At 46.8% G+C, this 21,116-nt stretch overlaps 3 protein-coding genes across 4 annotated transcripts; 1 reads left to right on the forward strand and 2 right to left on the reverse strand.

The window, feature by feature from the left end:
- Positions 1-272: 272 nt before the first annotated feature.
- On the reverse strand, positions 273-6,068 carry LOC134495685 (zinc finger protein 850-like). The gene is made up of 2 exons (XM_063301272.1): positions 5,749-6,068; positions 273-3,014 (listed from the first exon to the last, which is right to left on the reverse strand). The coding sequence occupies exons 1-2, from the start codon at positions 5,786-5,788 to the stop codon at positions 718-720; spliced, it is 2,337 nt and encodes a 778-aa protein (XP_063157342.1). The 5' UTR covers positions 5,789-6,068; the 3' UTR covers positions 273-717.
- A 2,057-nt stretch (positions 6,069-8,125) lies between these two features.
- On the forward strand, positions 8,126-12,085 carry TBRG1 (transforming growth factor beta regulator 1). The gene is made up of 2 exons (XM_063301284.1): positions 8,126-8,627; positions 10,205-12,085. The coding sequence occupies exon 2, from the start codon at positions 10,330-10,332 to the stop codon at positions 11,350-11,352; it is 1,023 nt and encodes a 340-aa protein (XP_063157354.1). The 5' UTR covers positions 8,126-8,627; positions 10,205-10,329; the 3' UTR covers positions 11,353-12,085.
- A 713-nt stretch (positions 12,086-12,798) lies between these two features.
- On the reverse strand, positions 12,799-18,850 carry LOC134495697 (translational activator of cytochrome c oxidase 1). Of its 2 annotated transcripts, none has more exons than XM_063301286.1 (6): positions 18,836-18,850; positions 17,665-17,917; positions 16,406-16,512; positions 15,147-15,277; positions 14,663-14,840; positions 12,799-13,648 (listed from the first exon to the last, which is right to left on the reverse strand). In XM_063301286.1, exons 2-6 carry the CDS (start codon positions 17,879-17,881, stop codon positions 13,448-13,450), a joined length of 834 nt encoding a protein of 277 aa, XP_063157356.1. In that variant the 5' UTR covers positions 17,882-17,917; positions 18,836-18,850; the 3' UTR covers positions 12,799-13,447. The 2 variants fall into 2 exon arrangements, with proteins under 2 accessions (XP_063157356.1, XP_063157355.1); XM_063301285.1 differs by lacking the exon at positions 18,836-18,850 and adding an exon at positions 18,643-18,808.
- Positions 18,851-21,116: the final 2,266 nt, after the last annotated feature.

The following is a 21,116-nucleotide window of genomic DNA, read 5'->3' on the forward strand; positions in this document are numbered from 1 at the left end:
TAGAGCAGAGAAGACAAACTGTTCTGTTGCTGCCAGAAAACTTGAGGTAAGTGAACAGATTGTTTTTCCATTTTTTAATAAGCAGTATTTTGGTTGCAATTTTGCAGGTCGGCTTATCCACAAGTATACACAGTAATGCACACTGCTGCCTAAAAAAAAGATGGGGTTTTAGGATCCTTCAATCCAGCCCTAAAGTTACAGGCACTCCTCGCTTAACAACCATTTGTTCAGACTTACAATGGTGCTGAAAAAAACAACTTGCAACTGGTTCTCACACTTATGACTGTCACAGGTCCCTGCGGTCACATGATCATGATTTGGGTGCTTGGCAACCGGTTCACATTTATGACTCTCACAGTGTGATCACCATTTTCAACCTTCCCAGATGGCTTCTGGCAAGCAAAATCAGTGGGGAACTGTGTGATTTGCTTAATGAACACATGATTTGCTTAACATCATGGTGATTCACTTAATGACCACCACAAAAAGGTCATAAAATCAGGTCAGATTCGCTTAATGACTGCTTCACTTAGCAACCAAAAACCTGGTCCCAATTGTGGTCATTAAGTGAGGACTACCTGTACCAATCTGCCCCACCCATGTCAGATTCCACAAGGAGGCTTTCTTATGTAGATACGAGACAGGAAGAATAAAATGTGTTGGTGTTTCTGTGAAGGCCCCAGCAGCCCTGTTGGACCTCCCCTCTTCCTTGCAGGGTCAGAGCGCAAGATGAGTTCGCTGGTGTTTGGAGAAAGCTGAACTCCAGCGGAACGATTTCCCACAAATCCCGCAGACGTATGGCCGGGTCCCAGCGTGCTGGTGCTGGTGTTCGGCCAGGTTGCCCCGTTGCCGGAAGCTCTTGCCACAAACAGGGCAGCAGTAGGGCCTTTCAGCTGTGTGAACCCGCCGGTGCTTGACCAGGTGGGAATTCTGGGTGAAGGACTTGCCACAGGAGGCGCAGACATATGGCCTCTCACCCGTGTGCGTCCTCTGGTGCTGGATGAGGTTTGAGCTTTGGCGGAAACCCTTGCCGCATTCGGTGCACCGGAAGGGACGGGCCCCAGTGTGGGTCGCCTGATGTTTGGCTAAGTAGGAGCCCAGGGCAAATGCTTTCCCACAGATGGCACAGCAGTGGGCCTTACCAGGGCCGTGGGTGCGCCGGTGCTCAGCCAGATTGGAGCTCTGACTGAAGATTTTGCCACATTCCAGGCACTTGAATGGCTTCTCACCGGTGTGTGTCACCTGATGCCGCAAGAGCTTTGAGCTCTGGGCAAAGCTCTTGCCACACTCAGGGCATTTATAGGGGCGTTCGGCTGGGTGGCAGTTACGCCGGTGTTCAGTCAGCTGGCAGCGCCATGTAAAGGTCTCCCCACACTGAGGACACCGGACTGGCGGGTCACGTTGGTGCTGCCGTAGACCTGAAAGCAGGACGAAACCCTTTCCACACATGGGACACTGGAAGAGCCTCTCCTCGCCCAAATGGCGCTGTTGGTGCCTCCCCAACTTGGCACTGTCAGGAAAGCGTTCACCACATGTTGGGCAACGGTAGGCATCATCCTCAGACATGTGGATACGTTCATGCGCTGCCAACGTGGCAAAGAGGGCAAAGGTTTTGCCACACGCTGAACAGGAGTACGGCTTGTCCAAGGAAGGTTCTGCTGGGGGGCCCAACTGGTGAACCACAAGCTCTGAGGGAGGAAGAAACACTTTCCCATACCAACGGGGTTTTCCATTTCCCACATGGCTCGCTTTTTGTGCCAAGAGAGCCGCATCATGAGGGACGCGAGCACCGACAACAGGACATTTAGTAAGCACATATGCCTCTGGTTCCCCATCACAATGACTTCCCCGGTGAAGCAGCAGCTCATCGTTCTCGAGAAATGTCTTCCTGCCTTGGGGACAGCTATAGGATTCCACATCCTGCTGGATTCTCTGGGGTGTAGCTAAAGCAGCTGTTTCTGTGAAGGAAGCCTTACACTTCGAACATTTAAAGGGTTTCTCCTCCCCATGGTGGGTGCTCTGGCATTGCTTCAGGCCAGAGCTATCTGAGAGCTTGTCACCACGCTGATGGCAATGCTGGGATGGGTCTCCACAGGGGGCTCTCTGGCGTATCTCAAAGGCACAGCTTTCATTGTGGCTCCTCTGATGGGCTGCAAAGTCAGAACTCTGGCTGAAGATCCCAGAACACTCAGCACATGGGTACCTTTCCTCTTCCATCCCACCCACCCAATCACTGGTCTGCCCAGAGACTTCTGAGACCGCGCGAGATGTCTCTTCAACTGGCCGAGTGCTCTGATCTGCAGCCAGAAGTGGAAGAACAGGGTGCTCTTCGGCAGCAAGATTTTTCCCATTGCCGCTCCCATGAGAATGATGATCGTGGACGTGCTTGGCCAGGTCAGAACTGACCCCGAAACAGCGGCCACACTCCCTGCAGAGATAGGGTTTTTCACCAGTGTGAGTTCGTCTGTGAGTGACAAGGGTGGACTTGCGCCCAAAGCACTTTCCACAGTCAGGACAGATGTGCGGACGTTCGCCTGAGTGCGTACGCAAGTGGTGGGCCAGGGTGGAGCTCTGTGAGAAGCGTGCTCCGCACTGATGGCACCGAAAGGGCTTCTCCCCTGTGTGCACCCGCTGGTGCTCAGCCAGCGTGGAGCCACGGGCAAAACGCTTCCCGCACTCACCACACGCATGAGGGCGGCACCCCCCATGAGCCTTGAGGTGCTCTGCCAATGAGGAGCTCCAGCTGAAGCCCCGGCCACATTCTGGGCATCGGAAAGGGCGCTCTCCTGTGTGGATCCGCTGATGCTTCACCAGGTTTGAACTCTGTGCAAATCCCTTTCCACACTCTGGACAGTGGAATGGACGAGGGTCTGCCGTGGCAGATGCCTTGATAGCTTTTCCTTCTGAGATCACCTGGGGCCAAGCAAAACTCTCTGGGCAAGATTCCGTCCCTTTCTCCTCAGTGTCCTCCACCATCTCCTCCTCTTGATCTTCCTCGCTTGGAGTGTCAGAAGCTGGTGTGAAGAAGGAACTTTATTTTATCATGATGCCATCTGTTCAAGTGACTCTACAACTTACAATAAAAATGAAAGTGGTGATAAACATAAATCAATTAATAGGATAAAATTAAATAACCCATTTTTATCTGATTAAAACTTCTGAACCAAAAGCTTTCTGAAAAAGAAGTATCCTCACCAGTTTCCTAAAAATAAAAGGGAGGGGCCTGAACTGGCCTGAGTGGGCAAGCTGTCCCAGCCAGAGAGAGCTATCGCTGAGATAGTCGTTTTCCAAATCCCAACCCCTCTGAATTTTCACTGGGTGGCCACCCAAAGCATCCTTTCCCTATTCGAATGTGTGGGGCAGGCAGAATCCCATTAGCAGGGCCATCCTTAACAGTTGCTTCAGGTGGCAGACCAAGAGCAGCAACAAATTTATGCCAGTCCTAAACCCACTGGCTCTCTGACTGTCTTTCTAGCTACTATATCATCACAACTAATATAAAGCTGTTGAAAGATAAGCTGGCCTTCCTGTCTTGCTTAAGTGTTCCTTGGAGTGGGGCATCAGGGCATCCAACTATCCTGAAGAACCACCTCTGCTATAATATGTCATCCTGAGAAGTGAGGCACCAAGGCTAGCGTGCACTGAAGACTAGCAGGTGCTCAGTATAGTTTGGCTGGGAGTTGCAGTTCCATATATCTGGAGAGACTTGATGGAAGAATCCTGCTCTGCATCACACTGGCTCTCACCAGAAATAATAAATGGATCCTTACCTGCTTGGAGAATGGTCAGCTCTTGCCTGTCGCTTCTGTCTGGAAACTCCTCCTCTTGTTCCATCCAGAAGTGTGGTTCAGCCACTGAAAACCTAAATGAGAAGCCATGGACACAGAGGACATTATACAGCACCGTCATCACACGAATCTGTCATGCCCCTAGAACAAAAACAGAAGCAGAGAGGGCCGGATGGCCCAAAGGTCTAATAATGGCCCTTTCCACAAATATCTTTAGAGTCCACAATCATGCTTACTAGTCTTTAAATCAAATGAAAAATAAATCTCTATCATGGGTGACAATCTTTTAGTGAATGTCTTAACATCTGGTCAAGGAAAAGGATGCACGGCATGCCATGGGCACAGCAATAATGCCAAGTGAGTAGAGCTCTGCCACAACATATAAGGGAACCTGGGATTTTCCACTTTCTCCAGTTTTGGCAAGGGGTAAGGTCTTATGTTTTAGACTGTACTAAGCTTATTTTAGGATTTAGATTAGCATAGCCCTAAAAGAGGCTTTTAGGTGCTCCCTGACTCAGAATTATGGGAAACTACACCAATGATTTTGGGGAGATCATGACAAAAGAGGGCTTTTCAGGGATTATAGAATTGTATTTCAAAGGACCTGGAGAGTATCCTGTCGCCTACTCCTGAACTAGAATCTCCAAATAAGTTTCGAGAGACCTACCTCCACTTACATTGCATGGAGAACTTCAAGGATAACACGTTCTGCTTTAGAAGAAGCAGACTACAGTTGCAAATGCTTATGCCGCAGTAAAATTATCAGCCTTTGAGACGCCCCAAGACTAGTACATTTAGACCAGGGTTTTTCAAACTTGGCAACTTTAAGATGTGTGGACTTCAACTCCCAGAATTCTCCAGCCAGCAAACACTGATTTAGACTAGCCTTGCTACGATATACATTCTCAAGAAGTTCCCCCTGCTTTGCTCAGTAATCCTGCAACACTGTTCTCTGTTGGAGTAACAATGCCAGGAGGGTAAAATTTCTATCCTGCAAACACCTGTACTCTCTCTTGGCCATCATTTTGCTTTTTCAAGGTCCCATCACAATGCTGCCTCTACTTTGCCTTAATGATGTGATTTGCTCTCTCCTGCTCTAACTACAAAGCAGATAAAAGACATCTTAAATAAGATAAAAGGCATCTTAAACAAAAATGCCTCCATACATTTTTTCCCATTTTGCAAATTGACTTAAGACTCACTTCTTCTCCTCTGTCCACCTATGGCTTTCTCTGTTTTGGGCTTCAGCTGAGATAATGCTGTTCACTGCCATCAATACATTCAGTTCAGGAGAAATGGTGCATGCTACCTGCATTATCTTCCAAGCCAGGGCCGCAACTAGGGTCTGCGTCACTCGGGGCAAACATGGATTCCACACCCATTTTGGCGCCCCCCCAGCACTCATTTTGGTGCCCCCCCGCGTGGCGCCCAGGGCACATGCCCCACTTGACCCCCCACTAGTTGCGGCCCTGTTCCAAGCTCCTTCAGTATCATGCCATTTTATCTTATGCAGCTCTGCATAGATTGAAGACCTAACAGTTTTCATGGGATTCATTAATCAGGTTAAACCAGGGTTTCTCAACCAGGGTTCCGTGGATTCCTAGGGTTCCACGAGAGGTCACTAGGGGTTCCCTGGGAGATCATAATTTATTTAAAACATTATTTCAAATTCGGGCAACTTCACATTAAAGAGGTAAGTTTCATTCTTTATTTTTAGTTTAAGAATACACTTAATGCATCTATACAGGCCTACCCATGAAACGAATATAATAATTTTGTAACTTCTGGCCTATATTTGAGCCTGAATGTACAGGGGTTCCCCAAGGCCTGAAAAATATTTCAATGGTTCCTCCGGGGTCAAAAGGTAGAGAACAGTTGAGTAAGGCTGGGTTACAGCCTAACTTGATTATAAAGAGGAAGGGAGGGAGGGAGGGAAGGAAGGAAGGAAGGAGCATTTTACCTTGGCAGACTGGGATCTTGCTCCAAAGAGAAGGAACCATTGTTTTCAGCTTTTACAGGGAAGTCTAGGTAAGAGAAGGGTTCTACCTGCATGGGAGAAGATGAGAATCAATGTGTGAAGACAGAGTAGAATGACTGGGCTCAGACTGGGATAAAGAAAAATTGCCAGGCTTCTCCTGTGCAAGATATAGGTATTGGTCTATACAAGCAGGCTTCAGTTCTTTTCAACACAGTCCTGCCATACACACACACCTACCTGAGAGGAAACAGAATATGAGGAGGCATAGACCAGCCTTCCTCAGTCTGCTGTTCTCCAAATGGAAAACATATGTCTGATGTTCTCTGGAATTATCAACTTATGGAGCATTCTAGGACTTTACATCCAGCACACATGAAGGGAAGCAGATGAGCAAAGGGCTGCACAGACTCCAAAGAAGTAGACCCACATATCTAGGGGTCCTAAGGTGGAGAGAATGGCCTTCTAGGGAAGTGAACATTGGAACTTTTAAGAGCTTCCCCCAGTCTTAGGTTCTCCAAGTGTGAACTCTGCCACCATCCCTAGACCACACAAGCAGTACTTGGCTGCAGATGTTAGGGGCCAGCGACAGACCACCATCTCCCATGCACCAGATCAGGAAGACTTTGCCCATTTTAAAGGGAGCAGCCGTGTTAGAATCAGGGTGATACATCCCTCGCATGCCCTGACACAAAGACTCGATGGGAAAGAAAACAGAACTCCCGGCGGTCTGCAACGCCTCCTGTGTGCCCTACGGACACCCTCCACCACCACACACACAGTTCGGTTTAAGGCCCAAAGGGGAAACTCTTCTCCACCAAGGGGCCGTGCCTGTTTAAGAACATCTCGCTCGCCTTCCTTCAAATCCTCCTATTCCTTCTTGATCACACCTCAGCTCAAAACCGACCTTCCCTCCGAAGCCTCCTGCCAGGACTGCTTATCTCCCTCGACCTGGTTCTGCCTGGCAGGACAGTGCCCGCTCCAAACGCCACCGTCCCCAATCCCAGCCAGGGCGCAGCTTCTTCAAGCCGCCTCGAGGCGCGCCTTCTCGCCTCCCTGCTCCTTTTTGATCCTGGGCCGCCGCCTCCTCCCCACCCCTGGGCCGGGACCTCGGTTCCCCATCTCCCTGCCCCGCCCCCGGGGAGAGTATGGCCTGGTCATCTCCAGATTCCGCTGGGCTGCACAGGCAAGCCGTAGCGCTATGTGGGGTCAACCAGGTATGCCCTCCGATGCCTTTTCCAAGTTTCTCCCCTTTCCCCCCAGCTGGGATCCCCTTACCGTCTCCATAGCCCGCCCCGCTGGCTCTGCCCCTCGCGCTGCCCGCAGCAGGCGAGGGGTTAAGCCCCGTAGACAATATACCGCCAGGCCCAGCTCCGCCTTCACCACTTGCTGCCCGCCTGGCCCTGCTGCTCTGCTCCGCTCCCCCTCGCCGTGAGCCCCGGGCGGGCTGGGCGTCCGCGGAGTCCAGATTTCCAGCCTAGGCCACCGGCAGCTCCGTCCGTCCCCCTTCCGGTGAAACAGGAGCAAGAGTTTGAGGGGGAAGTCGGGGTTACGGGGGCGGGGGGAAAGATCACAGACACACAGCAAAATTGAAGAGGGTCCCTGGTTCTTATTAGAGCACCCGCACCCGCATAAATCTTCTTTTTTTAATAAGCACTTTATTCAATTTCAATATAAGTTGAAATACAATATAACAAATATAGAGAAACAAGAAAAGATAGCTAACAAAGAAGAGACTATAAAATTGAAAAAACAAAAGATGATTTCCACTTTCTCCAATACAGATATAAATACAATTTGAGATATAATCTCTTACCCGTAATTAAACCATATTAATCTTGTTTCTTTCAAAGCAAACCATTTAGTCACTAAACCCCATAATTATGGCGAAGTTAACAGCTCTAATAAGAGAGAATACTGTCTCCGGATTCAGCACCCACACAAGTCTTCTCAGCGTCGGAATGACCGTGGATAATTCGTTGTCTGCAACACCCAAGCGGAGTCAACTTGCAGTCCTTTTACAAGGATAGAAAAATCGGTTGACATGGTTAGAACTCCACTTGTGGTTGTGTGTGCGCCTTAGAAAGAAGATAGAAAACATTGTGTTGAAAGGGGGCGGGGAGCTCAATGGCCAAATCTGTTAAGTTTTTCGGATATAGGTATACGCATTGTAGCCTCCCCCAAGGAAATATATTTTTAGTGAGACTGAAGCAAAGTATTAAACTAGAGCTGCGTTTCTCAACCTTGACCACTTTCAGATGTGTGGACTTCAACTCCCAGAATTCCACAGCCAGCATGGGAATTCTGGGAGTTGAAGTCCACACATCTGAAAGTGGCCAAAGTTGAGAAAAACACCCCCTTAGATGGAAACCTGTACTGTTAAAAATCAGCCACTACATAATTATTCTGAATGATGGTGAACCAGAATCAAGAGAAGAGGCAGTAGGCCTTTTTCATTAGGCATAACCCTGCAGATACACAGATCTGATTTACTCATATGCCCCAGTCACTCCATGTTCCCAACCTCTTTTCCAACAAAAATTCTGGTTTGTCCTCCACTCCTTCAGAAGATGAAGTTGCCAAATGATTCCTGTGCATTTATCAGGTCCAGACACAAGCAGCTAAGAGAGGCTTTGCCAGGGATGAGGCTTAGGGAGTTTTTATGTTGAATTCCTGCCCTGCCCCTTTAAAGGCAGAGGAGCGCTGCCAGCGACGAGAAGGTGACAACCCAGCCTCTCCCGAAGCCTTGCTCAGGAAGGAAAGGGTTACGCAAGAGGAGCAAGGCAGCGGCGGGGATCACGCAGCGCCCGCTCTTTCCGCTTCCTGCTACGGCGTCGGGGAAGACGAGCTGCTGCGATCTCGCGGTGAGAACTTGGTGGGGAGGGCTCTGCGATGATAGTATCGATTAGGGGAGGAGGGACGGGCAGATGATATCCTTTGCGAATCATTGCCTAATTGCAAATGCTTATTTCGAATAATTCTGCGCTTAAAGCAGAACAGCGGGAAATTCTCCTTGCGAGAACACGCGAAGGACCGCGACTGAATTGCATCCAGTCCCGCTACTATCCTAGTCACCCGCAATGGCCAAACACCGGACATGAATAACCATAGCTTTCCATTTCCATCTAGAAGGTGATAGATCGGTGTTTCTCAAACTTGGCCACTTTAAGACATGTGGACTTCAATTCCCAGAATTCCCTAGCCAGCATGCTGGCTGGGGAATATTGGGAGTTGAAGTCCACTTGTCTTAAAGTGGCCAAGTTTGAGAAACATTGTGACAGATTGTTTCTAACTGGAGTGGGGGTTATTTAAATACAGCAGTAATTGGAGGGGGTCCACCCTGAGTTTGTCAAATCTTGCTTTGGAAGCCATGGAAGGGGATGCCTGTAGTATTATCTCTTTCTATAGCAAATTCCATTAAAAACCCTCCCCTAACTTAGGGTCTCCTCGCAGTACTGGGACTACTGATCCTAGTATCCTTATCCAGCACACTGACCAAGAGATTCAAGGAATTATGGGCCCTTCACCCCCAACTTGGACTGCTGGCATGCTTCATTTTAGATTGTACAAAGTCAGTTCTCCCTTATCTACTTGTGCGTTGTAAGTTTCTCATTGCTGTGTTTATCTTCTTTTATTCTAGTTTCCTCCTTGCCATAAACTCCCTATTTTTAGCCCTTTGGATATGTGAATGTGGGGGAAAAAATCTTGCCAGGAACATTGTTGTACTGGACTGGGAAGTTGAAAAGGGGTTCTGTTTAAATGGAACAGCCCTGCAACTGGAATGTGGCTACTCCGTGTGAGACTCAGGGCTGTGCTAGATTAGACCCAGGGTGTATCCCACAATCTGGTTCAATAGCAGTCACCCAGGTGCTAATACAGGGAGTCCTCACTTAGCAACTGCCTCATATAGCAACCATTTGCAGTTACGACAGTGATGAAAAAGTAACTTTGCAACCAATCCTCACATTTACGACCTTCGCTGGTCTGTAAAGCAAAGGAAAGCTGAAGTACTGAAGCACAATTATGGTTTCACTTAGTGACTGCTTTGCCTAACGACTGAGTTACGGGTCCCAATAGCGGTAGGTAAACGAGGACTGCCTGTGCCAAGCTTCTTCTTCCTTGTCAGATAGCCAAGAGATGCTTTGGGTTCCATGAATTCTTGGAGTTGAATGAGCAGCCACAATATTTAGTACTACTTTTTAAAAATGTTTAAATTCCAAAATGTAATTTTTCCTTGTGGTGGAATTGCGCCAGCTTTTGATAATCTGGCTTGCCCTTTTCTGCATTTTTTTCTGCTCATGGGCAAGCAAAGACTTGCTCTTAGGCATACTGAATCTCATTTTAGGAAACCCCAAGGTTACACTTTGTATGTTACCGTATGCTTGTGTGTGGTTGGAAGTAGCCAGGCTTGTCACATTCATGGTTACGTTTTTGTGCACAGGTGACTGATTTCCTAGGACAAGATGGAGCTGGAAATATCTGCATAATTACTGAAAGGCCTTTTGGACCTTTCTTCCTTCCCAGCATTCTTCTGCGTGCACCCTTCCATCTTGGCTGCTGCCCACGATGAAGAAAAATCTACGGAAAAACCAGGACGAACGTTACCGCCTGAAGTTCCAGCGTCTTGGCCGTGTGGCCAAGGTGCTCGTTTACGAGAATGCGGCCTTGTGCGACGAGATCGCCCGGCTGGAGGCCAAGTACCTGCGGGTACGGGAAGAGCGCCGCTTCCTGCTTACTCGCCTCTTGCAGGCCCAAGCCCTGGCCGAGGATGACTCCCCCGCGCCTGCTATGGTGGCCAGCCTGCAGCCTTCCCCGGATGAGCCGGCCACTCGCAAACCCCGCCGGGAGCGCAAAGGCAAAGAAAACGGCCGAGCCTCCAAGCGCAGGGCACCCCCAGAGCTGGGCATCCGCCGGCTGGTCCCCCCGCTTCCCCTGGATCCTTCCGGACGGCCAATTTTTCCTATCGTTTTGGGTCCACTGACCGTCTACAGCCTGGGCGAGATTGTCTCGGACCGCCCCAGTTTCCACACGGAGAACGCCATCTACCCTGTGGGGTACTGCAGTACCAGGGTCTTTGCCAGTACCCGCAGGCCCATTCACCGCTGCCTCTACACCTGCCAGATCAAGGACGGGGGCACCGGGCCGCTCTTTGAAATCGCCCCCGAAGATGAACTGGGGGGCGTGATCACCGGCTCCACCCCGGATGGCTGCCACGCTCAGCTGCTGGAGGCAGTGGGGGCTGCCCAGCTTCAGCCAGCAGGGGCCGAATTCTTTGGGCTGTCACATCCCGTGATCCAGCACCTCATCCAGAGCTGCCCGGGGGCACACAAGTGTGCTGGGTACCACTGGTGCCGCTTTGAAGTCTGTCGCCCAAACGACGGGCCCCCTCCGGAGGGGCTATCTCCAGAAAACCCTGGCACTGATTTTGAGGCGTTCCAGAGTCAAGGCTTGGCCGGGCCTATGAACCTGGACTTCCCAGCCACTTCTCCTTCTCCACCCAGCGGAAACGGCTACGCTGAACTTTTCCTGCCTTGTGCTCCTTCGGCTGGGTCCCCCCTCCCTCCAAGTCCCGAGACTGACCCTGATTGAGCGCAGCGGGGGTGGCAGCTTTCAGTGGGGTTCACACTTCCTTTCTAGCTCCTCTGCAGGGAGGGTGAGGGGAGAGCAGCGGTGCCTGATACCACTAGAATGGGCTTGGTTGAAACGTTCAGGGGGGCTTTTCTTCGTCTTTAGGCTTGCAGCGGGTCCAAGCACCTGCTTTATCTGTAGTTGTGGAGACTGTATGACCACGCATGTTCTGATCCTTGAAAGTGAATGTTCATTTTGATCCCAGAAGATCCCAAACAGCCAAAGGACTACTTGGGGACCACATATGAGATGGGAAGGAGCACATGTGGCTTACCAACCCCTGGAGTACAGCATTGCATGCCTGGGGGAAAAAAAAAAAAACTCTTGCCTTTAAGTGAACATCTACTCTCAGAGTTTTCCTGTAGCTGGGATAGCAATTGATGTCAAAATGTTCCCACTGTAGCCTAATTGAAAAAGTGGTGTTAGATCATGTGTTCAGTTTAGACATCAGTTAACATTAACAAGGGTGATTTTCTGCTTTCACCCAGAATCTTCAAAGGGGTTTATCGAAGAAAAGTCAGTTCATATACTGTATATATATTAAATTATGCTCATTAGGCAATGATACTGTCAACCACACGCTAGTATGCTGTTAAGATACCTTCTCATTGTAAATGATTGTGTAAACTTCCCTTCCTATGCCATTTTGTAATGTGTGAATGCTAATAGACTAGCAATTAAATTACAAATGTTACTACGCTTTCTCAATTTTATATTAAGGGAAAAAGTTATCTGGTGGTTTCTAACATTTGAGAACAAAGCAGGAGCAGGCCTATGCCAATACTGAGGAACAGTGTTGGATACAGAGGGTCCAAAGAGAGATTCACACACAGTATCAAGCATGCAATGACTGGCATGTTTTATCATGATTGATTTTTGTCCCATTATTGATTTTCTTGGTAGATTAAGAAGTTCGTCCATAAGCCTTGTCTTTGCAACCTGTTTCATAACAAAGATTTAAAATTTGTCTATGAAGAAAATTTGATGGTGCACAAGGAATTAGGAGAGAGAATATAAAAAACAAAAATAATGTCACTTATCTGATAAGAAATTTTCCTTTAGGAAGAACACTTTTTCCCCCAAACTCCGAAGTGATAACTCTGCAATGCATAGGCTCATAATCCTATCTGTGCTAATCAGTTGTGACATACACAGATGTTTGTTTACAGACACATTCATCAGCATTCATATATACCCATCTGAAACGTGCCAGCCACACAACTATAAACGTCCTTTTTCTCAGTTTGATACAACCATACACAATGGCCTATTTAAATGTATATGCGCATACCCTTATCAAGGTAAACAGACATTGTTTGCACACCACCTTTCTCTTATTTCTAATATTTCTGAACAAACCAAGCTAAGGGGAAAAACAAAGTGATAATGTGCCTAGAAACACAAGTGTTAATCTTGCTGAATGATTCTCAGGGACAATCCCTTTAGTATGATCAGCATGGCTATTTGGGTACATTCACTATCCATCACAGAGGATACATCTCAACAGAGCACGGTGTGTATCCAAACTGGGTCCGTCACACTTAAAATCTGCATTTTCCTTCAGCTGGGTTTGCGTATAAGAGCTTTTCGCAAGCTTGCACGCTTGAAGTAAGAACTACCGCCCAACAGCTCAGGGAACAGGGACCACGGAGGTCTCAAGTTATATCAAGGTTATTGAAATTTCAGTCAACATATCACTGTTGGCTTGAAAATGTCTTCAATTAGTTGGCTGTGCTGAGTTGTTACTGAGAGAGCATCACTGCACAGCTGCTGCTCCAATGGAAGCCTGTAACCAATCTCAGATATTTTTAGCAGAAGATGTCGGAGCTATGTTCTTGCTCACAAACTTTTCTAGCATCCACATTTTGTACATGCTGAGGGGCCGCCTTTGGAAAAGGAACTTGGAAGGGGGGGGGGCAAGAGGACACACCGGCATGTTAGAAACAGCAAACTTCATCTACCATGTCAACATTAATAGTCCGGGCTTGGATCACGGAGAAATAATACCAGACTTTAGCTTAAGGCTTCGGTAGCTCCTGGAGGTGGACTGGTAAAGCTACGCAATGTTGTTGTATACCCGAAGAACATCCATGTGGTCCTCAAGGGCCTCTATCAACTTCAAGGCCCCGTCCATCTCGGCATCTGATAGCTGGGCATGGACAAGCGGGATGAATTCAAGGCCAGCAGACAACGAACAAAGACCCAGGGACTCCAGTTTTTCACGTACTTGGTGCAAGGTGGACACCGCAGAAATAAACTAAGCAGTGGAGAAGACGACAAAAGAAGGAAAAGAGATATTTTTGTTAGCAACCTAAGACACCTGGCCAAATCTAAAAAGTCCAAACAGCAATACCGTGCATCGGGGGTTCTCAAACAGTGGTTTGTGACCCTTTGGGAGACTGTAAGAAAATCTGTGGGAGGTCAAAAAGTTGGGGGAGTTTGCTTATTTAGATCAAGGCTGCTGTTACACCTTGCTGTCACTCTGCCTAGACAGGCAGCACTCTACCTAGACAGGTAGTCTTGTTCGGACAGAGTGGGAGTGGATTCTGGCAGAGGTCCGGTATGCACTTGGCAGAGATCCAAGCTCAGCTACCTGTTGAGTGCACATCCTGAATCCCTGTCCAGGTGGGAGATTCCAGAGTGCAACCTTGCAGGGATCCAGTCCTGCACTCCTCTGGCATGCATGTTTGCTATCCAGATGGGATGGGGATGGGCAAGACCCACAATGTAGTCTTGCGTTGGGAACCTTATCTGAGCCAGAATGAGACTTTTATCATGCTGGCAACTGTACAAAAGCAACCTTAACGCCAACCAATAATTCAGGGCAAGGTGACCAGTGGCCTGCAGGTTGCATTGCCCCCCCGCACGCTCATTTTTGTAGCCCACTGTTTCCTCCAAATAGGGCCACTGCAACTCAGTGTCAAGCCAGTGATTTTGTTATAGATAAAGACTCCCCAATTTGAGCTCAACTCCTAGTGATTACAGACATTATAGGCAATTTTCTTGGAAATAATATGGTAATGATTTGCCCCCCTTTTTTTTCACTTAGAGTTTTTTCCTCCCCAGTCTACTCTACAGCCTTGGGATTTTCTGGTGATCTCCCATTCGAGTACTAACCCAGCCCAAGCCACATTAGCTTTTTGAGATCACTCAAAGTTGGCTAGTGGCTGGGTGCACATTTGGGGTGCATTGTCTTTTAATCTCTTTTTAAAAGGGTGAAAATAAGTGTGTTGCTTGCTTTGCTAAATTTAAACCCACCGTTCCAACTTACCTTGAGCACCACCTTCTCATCCTCCTCTTCCTCTTCCTGGACATCTTCAGCTCCGGCTTCAATTGCCAACTCGAGGGCCTGATCCAAGCTGAGAGCCCTGCCAGATTTGTCTTCCTTGCTCACAGTCACAATCCCCTTTTTTTCAAAATGATTGTGAATCCCATCAGCAATGCTCCCCCTGCAAGGAACCAAGTGGAGGCTTTTAGCCTAAGACTTAAGAAGTGGCCTACTGGAGCTTCTACAGCAGTGTTTCTCAACCTTGGCCACTTTAAGATGTGTGGACTTCAACTCCCAGAATTCCCCAGCCAGCAAGGATGAGAAACACTGTTCTACAGCCTGTGGTGTGAAAGGACTACAGGAAACGCCACTTCCTCCCAAGGCAAGGACAAAGCATCCATATCTTCTTCAGCAAATCCCTGTTAAACTTGCATGCCTGCCCACTCCTTACAAACCAGCCAGCCAATGCTTCTCAAGTTGCACTAACCCATTTTTGTTTAAAAGATATCGGATTTCATTGGAACATCTCTTCAGGTTGTCTGTCAGTATTTCAACATATAGAGAAGAGCCGCCTGGACCTCGGATGCCACAGAGGTGATAAATCGATTTCATTTTCTCCTGCCAAAGAAGTTAATACTGGTAACCACCAGTAAATCGCATCATCTGTCCCATCACTTCAGTTTCAAGCATCTATTTTTTTTTTAAAAAGCACATTATCCTCAGCTGCCCCTTTAAAGCAATTTAACAAAAGAGGGAACAAATGCATTTATTTATTTCTCCATTTATTTAAAAGATTTGTATGGTCACCCATCTTAAACACAACAATAAAACCAATAACTATAAAATCATAGACCGTAAAACCATAAAAAAAAACAACCCAGCACTTCAATCATCCCCTGGGGATGCTCCACAGCCAGCTCCAGATGTCCTCATTCTATCCCAGCACCTGAGTAAAAAGCCAGGTTTGATGGCCCTCCAAAAGGCTAAAAGGGTGGGGGCCTGCCAGATCACCAGGGGGGGGGAGGGTGTTCCATAAGGTTGGGGCAGCCACAAAAAAGGCACACTTCCATGATCCCACTAGATGGCAAGATTTCAGGGAAGGGACCTGGAGCGTGCCTACCCTATCTGACCTGATAGGATGGGCAGATACTCTCAGGGGGAGGCAGTCCTGCAAATAACCAGGCCCCGTGCCATGTAGGGCTTTAAAGGTGATAACCAGAACCTTGAATTGCACCCGGAAGGAAACTGGGAGCCAGTGCAGCTGCCATCTAGACCAGTTGTGGCTTCCAAGGTATCTTCAAGTGTTTGTCAATTTATTCCTTAAAGACATTTCTAAGTTGCTTTTCCTCTCTACAAGACCCACAAAGGAATGGATACTTTAAAACCGAACAGCAACAAAAATCACAACTGAATAAAAGCAGAGACCAAAACTGGCTGGTCCTAATAAACGTTTTGCCCCACAGTAGATGTAACTTTCGTTTTGCAAATATTTTTGGCCCACAAAGGAGTCAGCAGGGACATTCACAGGGAAAGGTGGGGGGGAGGCACATAATGATATATGTGGCATGATATCATGGAGCAAATAACACAAACAATGTCTTTGTATTGTGACCTAAGTATGTAATTCTTGTCTTGGCAATGATGTCATGTTGCTGATGCCATAAGTTGATGACACCACCATCGTTCTGGCATTATCCATAGCTATGGCCACCCCTCACACAGACCCCCAATCTTTCAGAAACCTACCGCACCAGAGATGGCTGTTTCAATGGAGGCTTTGGGCATATTCTTCCTTCGACACACCTCAATAAGATTGGCTAAATTACTGTTAAGATTTGGGTTGGGTCCTCCTTCTGAAAAATCAATGCAGAAAAGGATGGTAGATAATTATTATTTGTTTATGAAGCCCCACACTACAGTTTATAGAACAACCAGAAATAGAGAGGTTTTTGTTCGAGGCACTTACATTTAGTACAAGAAAAATAACAATGCAGATAGATGGAAGTAAAGCTATACAGAAAAATGTATGTGCCGAGTTCAGCTATATATAATTATGGATGTGCACCCCACAGTTTCTTCAAAAAGTCGTCATTAAGGAAAAAAGAGAACATTCAGTATACAGCCTAGTTTTAAATGCAGAAAATCTTGGCAAGGGTTCATTCAGTGTAAATAGGGAGCAACATGGATTAATGCTCTGCTTTAGTGCAATATCCTATTAATTTATGAAACTCACTGCCACAGAATGTGGGGGCAGTGGCAGCCACTGGCTTAAATACAGCAGATTGGGTAGATTCATGAAAGTTAAAATGAATGCAAGCATTCAAAGACAGTATATCTGAACACAGCTGCTGGGACAAAAAACTGTTGTGATGTCTGGCCCATAAATTGCCTGAAAAGAGGTTAACTTGTTAGAAGAACACTGTTGCTAAGGTGATAGACTGGCACCAAGAGACTAGGCCAACCTACATCACAAGTTTGTTGTGCAGAAAAATGGGAAGAAGATGTTATGCGCACTGTCTCAAGCTTCTGGAGAAAAGTCAGAATATAAATCTAATAATTAAACACAGATATGAAATGAGGCAAGCTCTTGGCTTCATCCCCTCTGGGCTTTCTTACATTCTTATGACATTGGGTACATGTTTCACAACTCCATCGTTCCATCATAACAATCTTGACAGGAAAAGATTGTTCTGCTCACCAGAAAACAGTGTGACATGCCACAACTGTGTCTTTTCTGCAAGTCCCTCACCACTCAGACAAGAACCAAGTTCGCACACTGAGCTGAGTTTGTCCAACAGCTATTGGTTGGAATAGCACTCAGTATGGTGTATCACATAACATAGTTACAAACCACACAGTGGCTGGGCTCACATAACACGCTGAGCTAAAACCAAACCAGCTACAATTACGGTTTCATGTCACATTATGGCTTAGCCACCGTAGTCAAACTCCTTCAGAGTCTCTACTTCCAGTATAAAAAAGCCAGTGAAACGTTGCGGCCATACCTTTTACAGCAAAGCGGATCATCATGGCAAGTTTTTGGAAGACCAAGGAACGTGCATTATCTTTAGGACCCTTAACATTTTTTACTTTGGACCACTTGTTATGTCCAGCAAGTGTGGCACTGGAAGCGTGGATGGCGCAACTGGGATGGTGGAAGAGCATCAAGCGGGGTGGCCGGAGGAGAAGATTCAGCCGTGCATAAATGCAGCCCAAGGACATGGCTTTGGACGGGATGGTTCTGACAAGATGCTTGACCTTAGAACAAAAGAGAACATGAAGGACAATTACGATTGAGACATTTCAAAGAAAATATAACCTATGTACAAACGCTGTGGTGGTGGTCCATTCAGTCAATCCTAATTCCTGGTGACCGCAGGAGCAAATCCATACAGTTTTCTTGATAACGTTTTCAGAAGCAGCTTGCCGCTACCTTTCTCCTAGGGCTGAGAGTGAATCTGGCCCAAAGTCACCCAACTGGCTTGGTAGCTTGGGCAGGACTAGAACGCGAGTCTCCCGGCTTCGAATCCAGCCCCTTTAACCCCTTTACCAAAAAGGTGTACAAAAAACAGACCCAAATCACAAAAATGGCTCAGTTGGTATGGGATAATTAAAACTCCCCTCCCCAAAAGGTGTACCTAGCTGTATAGTTTATCTGAACATTTCAGAAATGCTACTGTAAATTCTGGAGTTCCCCCCTCCCACGCCAAAGAGTAGAATAGCAAAACATAAAATAACCAAACCTAATAGTACATTTATTATGCCCAAAATTTTAGGAGCAGGACAGCTATCAAAAAAAACCCCACCAAGGCCTGGCTCTCCATTTTTCTTAAAATTGCATTACACTTCCAAGGATCCTCCTCCTGCTATTGACATATTATTTTGCTCTTTATTTCACACGTACAGGATAACTTCCAGAGAACAAGCCACGCTCCCTGTTTCGGCATGTATCCTTCTTATGGCATAAACCTGCCTGCCCTAACCTTGGTTTCAGAATGTCCGAAGGGTCCTTGGTCGGGGAAGACAGTTTGCACTGGCGATTCTAAATATATGCGGAAAGCCTTAAGTGTAAGAGCGGACGAGGGCAGAGAACGTCGGAATGCCGCCTTCCATCGTTTGCTGCAATTAACCCGTTACTCCCGCCCTCCCCCTCTCAAGCAGCTCCCCCTTACCTACCCACGAGTAACAAAATCCCAGAATTCTGCAGAATTTTTCCACTAAGAGTTCCGCCCCTTTGGGAGGAGGAGCCTGAAATTAACTCTTTCTTCTCGGCAAGTCAATTTTTCCAATACCAATTTTTCCCCCTTTTATTTTTTCAGTGAAAACTTACTCCCCGGCCCTTCGCTCAGAGAGGTTCCCTGAGCCGCTTTGCAATGACCAGTTCTTCCTGCCCTGAAGGTTAAGATACGAGACACAAGGAAAAGGATCGGGACGGAGGATGAAAACTTCGTTGGGTGAAGTCACTTCCGGACTTGTGCCGCGTGCGCAAGTGAAACGTCAGCGCATGCTCAGAGTCCTACACGGCATAAGTGTTTCACCGCTAGATAGTAGTGGAAATACCGGCAATGATGACGATCGGAGTTTGCTCAGTTGCGCCAATGAATACAAATATATATTCCTTGGAAAGAGAAGGCTAGTCCTGGACGGGAGAGTTTTTTATAATCGCGATCTTGTATATAGGATTGGCAATCAGCTGTCCTCGGAGGATTTTGACTACCATTCCCATAGCATCTGACTATCGGGAATGCTGGATGGGGATTATTGAAATAATAAAGTAATTGGTGGACACCAGGTTCTCTGTGTTACGTGTGCAGTTAATGATATAACATAAATGAGTAAATTTCCAGGTGGGGTTGCTCATGACAACGCTGGGCAGGATGGTGATGTACAAAGTGTAAGGCTAAGATTTTCTCCCCCTCCTTCCAGGGATACTGGCTGTTTTTGCCTCTGCTTTTTTTCCTCATTTAATAATACTTCTTTAAGTTAAAACTTTTGGCTTCCCAGGACATTTTTCATACTTTTTCTGCCTCAAAATGGCATGAAACGCCACACTACTAATTTGTGGAGAGGTTTTTAAGGGGCACAAAAAAGATGTTCAGAAGCCACAGAGGCTGTACAAGAATGCAGCCTTTAAAGGCAGGCTGAGCATCACTTTTTAGGATCACAAATGAAAGCATTAAAAACCACTCTTTGCTTACAAGATGCACTTGTGCTCACTCTCTTTGAAGTCTGCTTTAATTGAAATATGGTGAATCAATAAGATTGCAAGGATTTTCTTCAGTTTCCACCAAAGCATTGCGTGCAACCCTGTGGTATAATTTTCACTCCCCATTTTTTAAAAAAGAGGAATGGGGAAGCCCCTTAATTATTTCATAGATTATCTCTGATTATAGGCAATGGAAACTTGTTTGGGATGTGACTGATATTTATGCTGGTGACTTTTTTCCATTAAATTAATCATCTTGCAACAAATACTCAACTGGTATTTGTGTATAGCCACTGGTACGCTGGTATCTGTGCTTAGGAATTCTTTCATTCTTCATCTCTAACTTTCAGATCAGAGATGTCAGTGGCTTAATATATATTTTTCTTTGGGTTAGCTAATTCGCGGTACAGGTAGTCCTCACGTAATGACCATTTGTTTAGTGATGGTTCAGACTTAGGATGGTGCTGAAAAAAACCAACTTACAAACCAACTTACAACCAGTGCTCACAGTTATGACCATCACAGCATCCCCACGGTCATGTGATCACAATTTGGGCACTTGGCAACTGGTTTGCATTTATGACCATTGTACCATTCCGTGGTCACATTGTCCTGTGTCGACTGCCCAAGTTGTATTTTTTGAATTTTTTAACTTTTTACCTTCCCAAATTTCCCCCCTTGCAGAAGGGAAAGATTGCTTAAACAAGCGATCTCTTCCCAAGCTGCTCTTCAGCACAGCACTTCCCTAAAAGGTGCCAGCCACAGGTTAATTAGCACCCTTGGCCAGCTTGTGCTGCTATCTGAAATTGACAAAGACCCTAATCAGTTTCACCCCAAAGACTTTCTTAAGTGGCTCTGGCCTCACAGCCGCCAGCATGCTAAGCAAGCAGCTGGCGCCAAGGCATTCCTTTCAGTGGGTGTTCCCCTCATTGTATACTCTTTCTGAAAAAAGCCTGGGCCCATAACCTGATGAAGCCATTTAGTGGCCAGCTAGGACCACATAATGGAGCAGAGGTTAACATAGCAGAGGAAGCTGAGCACAAAGAATATTATCTTAAATAGCTTCCATGAGCATGACAGAGAAATACAGGTTATTGATCTTACACACTTAGCCCTTCCAAGCATAAAGAACCACATGTTTACAGTAGGTTCAAAGTAAAGTAAAAAAAGAGTTTTACTGACTTTATATATGGTCCAGTTACATTCATCTTTGGTGGAAAAATGATGTTCCTTGTTTCTTCTGCCCTTTAA

The sequence above is a fragment of the Candoia aspera genome, chromosome 4, assembly GCF_035149785.1.
Source record: "Candoia aspera isolate rCanAsp1 chromosome 4, rCanAsp1.hap2, whole genome shotgun sequence".
NCBI lineage: Eukaryota > Metazoa > Chordata > Lepidosauria > Squamata > Boidae > Candoia > Candoia aspera.

What these genes read in the sequence shown, in the direction of transcription:
- LOC134495685 (XM_063301272.1), bottom strand. Translation starts at nt 5,788, where the DNA reads ATGGTTCCTTCTCTTTGGAGCAAGATCCCAGTCTGCCAAG. An exon ending in CAAGATCCCAGTCTGCCAAG is followed by an intron (nt 3,015 to 5,748) that starts GTAAAATGCTCC and finishes TCTTCACACCAG; the next exon opens with CTTCTGACACTCCAAGCGAG.
- TBRG1 (XM_063301284.1), top strand. Translation starts at nt 10,330, where the DNA reads ATGAAGAAAAATCTACGGAAAAACCAGGACGAACGTTACCGCCTGAAG.
- LOC134495697 (XM_063301286.1), bottom strand. Translation starts at nt 17,881, where the DNA reads ATGTCCTTGGGCTGCATTTATGCACGGCTGAATCTTCTCCTCCGGCCA. An exon ending in TATCTTTTAAACAAAAATGG is followed by an intron (nt 14,841 to 15,146) that starts GTTAGTGCAACT and finishes GGTTCCTTGCAG; the next exon opens with GGGGAGCATTGCTGATGGGA. An exon ending in ATGAGAAGGTGGTGCTCAAG is followed by an intron (nt 13,649 to 14,662) that starts GTAAGTTGGAAC and finishes TCCACTGCTTAG; the next exon opens with TTTATTTCTGCGGTGTCCAC.